The following is a 3,067-nucleotide window of genomic DNA, read 5'->3' on the forward strand; positions in this document are numbered from 1 at the left end:
GCCAAGATCCGCTCCTCCTTCTCCCGCACAAGTTCCACGAGGGCAGGGGCACTGCATTCTGGAACGCTGGCGGGCTGGCTAGTTCCATGTTTCTGGAGAAGCAGAAACAATGCCCGATGCTTAAAATGTCTGTAAGGCCACAGCAACCCTGTGTGCAGTTAACTGCACAGAGCAAACATACCCTTCCAGATCGCGAGTCCATGCAGGGCTCCAGTGTGTATGACTACATGACCCTAACGCACACCTCCTCATCCGTCTAGTCGCACCTAATACTACTCACTCAGCTATGAAACCAGGCATTATCTAATTCTGCAGAAGCTGGATTAACCACCAGTGTCTCTAAGCTAATCTGCAGTAGTCAGGATTCAAACTCCAGTCTGGCTCCACAGCCTCAAAGTTCTAAGAAGTGACTGCTGTTGGCTTATACCAGAGACAACAATGAATTAAGTCTTGGCTTCTTGGTCTCAGCACTTTCTCTAGCATCCTGAGAGCAGACTCAGTTGCTCTGTTTCTCCTCTGAGTGGGAGATAAAATGGAGGCACAGATGTGGGAGTGAGATGCCTGCACCCAGCAAGGCTCTCGTCTGCAGTGGGATGTTAGACCTGCAGGACGTGAGAGCACATCATCCCTAAGGCACAGAAAACTCATTCTCTGTCCCTTCTTTTCATCTCTGTCAGTAAAAGGAAATACAGTTGATTTACCGAGACTGCTCACAAGCAGAGCCAGAGTGCTGGTTCTGAGGCGGTTCCAGCTCCAGCCCAGAGGTAGAGACGGGCCCTCTCAGGGTCTCGGGCTTCGGCAGGCCTCTGTCTCAATGTGGGCCAGGCCCCTTACTTCATCCTGAGACAGGTACCCCTCCCTCCCCAGTCCCAGGGGCTGCACACGTTAAATGCAGAGCCACTGCAGGATGTGAGAAGTATTTAAACGCATTAGCAAAGCCATGAATCACCCAGAGCAGCAGCTGACAGCTGAGCGGCTCGTCGGAGTAAGTGCATGGAGGCCTAGGCTCTTTGTACCGGGTGCTTCTATTCTACGAAGCCTCCAAATATGTGTTATTCTAGGAAGTGGCAGCTAGCCAGTGTCCAACACTGAATGAAAACAGCAGAAGGCACCTGTCCTTACTTGACCTGGTGAGGAAGCTGCCGATCCCATTTGGACAGGACCCAGACTCAGGTAGGACAGATGGACCAGGCCATCAAGATGAAAAGACCTCTATTTTTAGACACTTTCCAAGAAAGTGCCACAGCCTCCTTACGCTGCTATTTATGCTTGTCATTTCCTATCTAGTGGCCACCAAAGCAGTTTACTTTTTCAGCATCCTCTTGACTTTTCATGAGATCAGAACAACTCTTCACTGTCACCAAAGGTTACTTCATAAACCTGGAATATCAGCATTCAAGCTTACAGAGAGCGCACTGTTTCCACAAGGACCTATGCTGATCAGAACATCGAACTGAAGGTCAGGCAAGACAATGTCTGACACCCACTGAGCTGGGCCACAGTTGCTGTGTGCCAGGCATGCCCTGGGGACACCGCAGTAAAACCCACAGCTCTGTCTGTCCCCACATCAGGGAATGTCCTGATGAGCCACATGACCTCCGGCTGGCCTCAACCTCCCTGGCCTCCCTCTTCTCCCTCAAAACACTGTCACTGTTTCCCTTCTACCTCACAGATGACTATAAAAGAAATGACAACGACCTTAAGGTCTGTGTTGGTGGGTTTTTTAAGATACAATTGTGAGTTCTTGAGAATGGTTTTGTGTTCATTATCTGTCTTTGGGAGGGCAAAGGGAGAACAGAAATGGAGGGAAAGGGTGAACAAACGAGCAGCGGTACCCTCTCAATAATATGCTGAGGCTGAACCACACACCTGTGGGTGTAAGCAGGAGGGAAAAACCAGGAGAGAGCGTGAAGCAAGGGGCGACTCATGTACTCACTACCTGATTTATGTAACTGTAACCTCTGTCCATCACCTTTATTTAAAGAAAAAAAAAAAAGGAATTACTTGTTTTTCTTTGTTTCCTTCCAGTTCCTGACATGGCCCTACATCACTGCTGGTACAGGAGATAACTTTTAGTGACAGAACTGTGAGTTCAGTTTCCTTGCTGCTAGTCCCTACTGTGTGGACTTCTTTTTCTCTCTACCTGTTACTCCACTCCTCAGCAGAGAAGTCGGGTAAATGAAGAGTCTGGAAGAGGATATCAAGAACACTCTAGGGCTTCAATGACTCTGACAGCATTGATGTTAACAACAGTGGTGAGAATGGCCTTTCTTCATCCACTGTGGGGAGAACTCCTGAAGATTTTCTCAGTTGTCCTTAGGACCTTGTGACAAGGACAAGGACATTGTGATTGCAGAGATCACTTACCCATGGCTGTTTTCTGCCCTCAGTTTAGCTCTGGAACCTGTGCTTCCAGTGAAGACAGGATTCCTTGCCATTCTGACCCCCTCCAGTGTGTCCAGCACACCTTGCAAGAGTGGTGCGCTCACTGATCTTAGAATGTCAGGTGGAAAGCCCTGGCTGGGCCCTGGCCTCAGCCATTGACACAGCACCGGTGTGGTACTGACCCCCAGAGTTCTCTGACATGCCCAAGTCTCTCCAGAATAATGCCGGAGGGTCAGGGAAGCTGGTCTCACTTCCTCTTCGGGGAAGGCAGAGACAAAGCGGTGTTGTTACAGTGTGAACTGAGCACGTTTTCTAGGGGGATAGAGGGAGAGCAAGCTGTATGTGGCAGAATCTTGTCACGGGCAATCACGTCTGCACCAAGAGGATGGTGCCATCTGAAGCACATTCTCCTCTTCTTTCCGCGGGAGGCAAGTTACCTTCTCAGAGCAGACAGCACTGCTTGGTCATGCACAGGAAGCCACCAGAACCTCACGCTGCACGGGGAGAGGACACAGATCGCGCCGAGCCCGGCGCAGAGTGCAGCCCTGGCCGCGGTACCTCCCGGGGGACGGACCCTGGCCCCTCACCTGCTGGGTTCTCAGGGCATCCAGCTCCCTCTCCAGCCAGGTCCGCAGCCTACGCTCCATCTGCTCTCGCTTCTCACATGCCGACTGCAGCTGGG

General features: G+C 51.0%; 1 protein-coding gene across 1 annotated transcript in view; it reads right to left on the reverse strand.

The window, feature by feature from the left end:
• Positions 1 to 3,067, reverse strand: part of Amotl1 (angiomotin like 1) — a 65,659-nt gene that overhangs the window by 7,376 nt on the left and 55,216 nt on the right. Inside the window, 2 exon segments of the mRNA XM_013009540.1 lie at positions 3 to 92; positions 2,973 to 3,062. Of these exon segments, the coding sequence (XP_012864994.1) occupies positions 3 to 92; positions 2,973 to 3,062 (180 nt within the window).

This window comes from Dipodomys ordii, unplaced genomic scaffold, assembly GCF_000151885.1.
Source record: "Dipodomys ordii isolate 6190 unplaced genomic scaffold, Dord_2.0 Scaffold10, whole genome shotgun sequence".
Lineage (NCBI taxonomy): Eukaryota > Metazoa > Chordata > Mammalia > Rodentia > Heteromyidae > Dipodomys > Dipodomys ordii.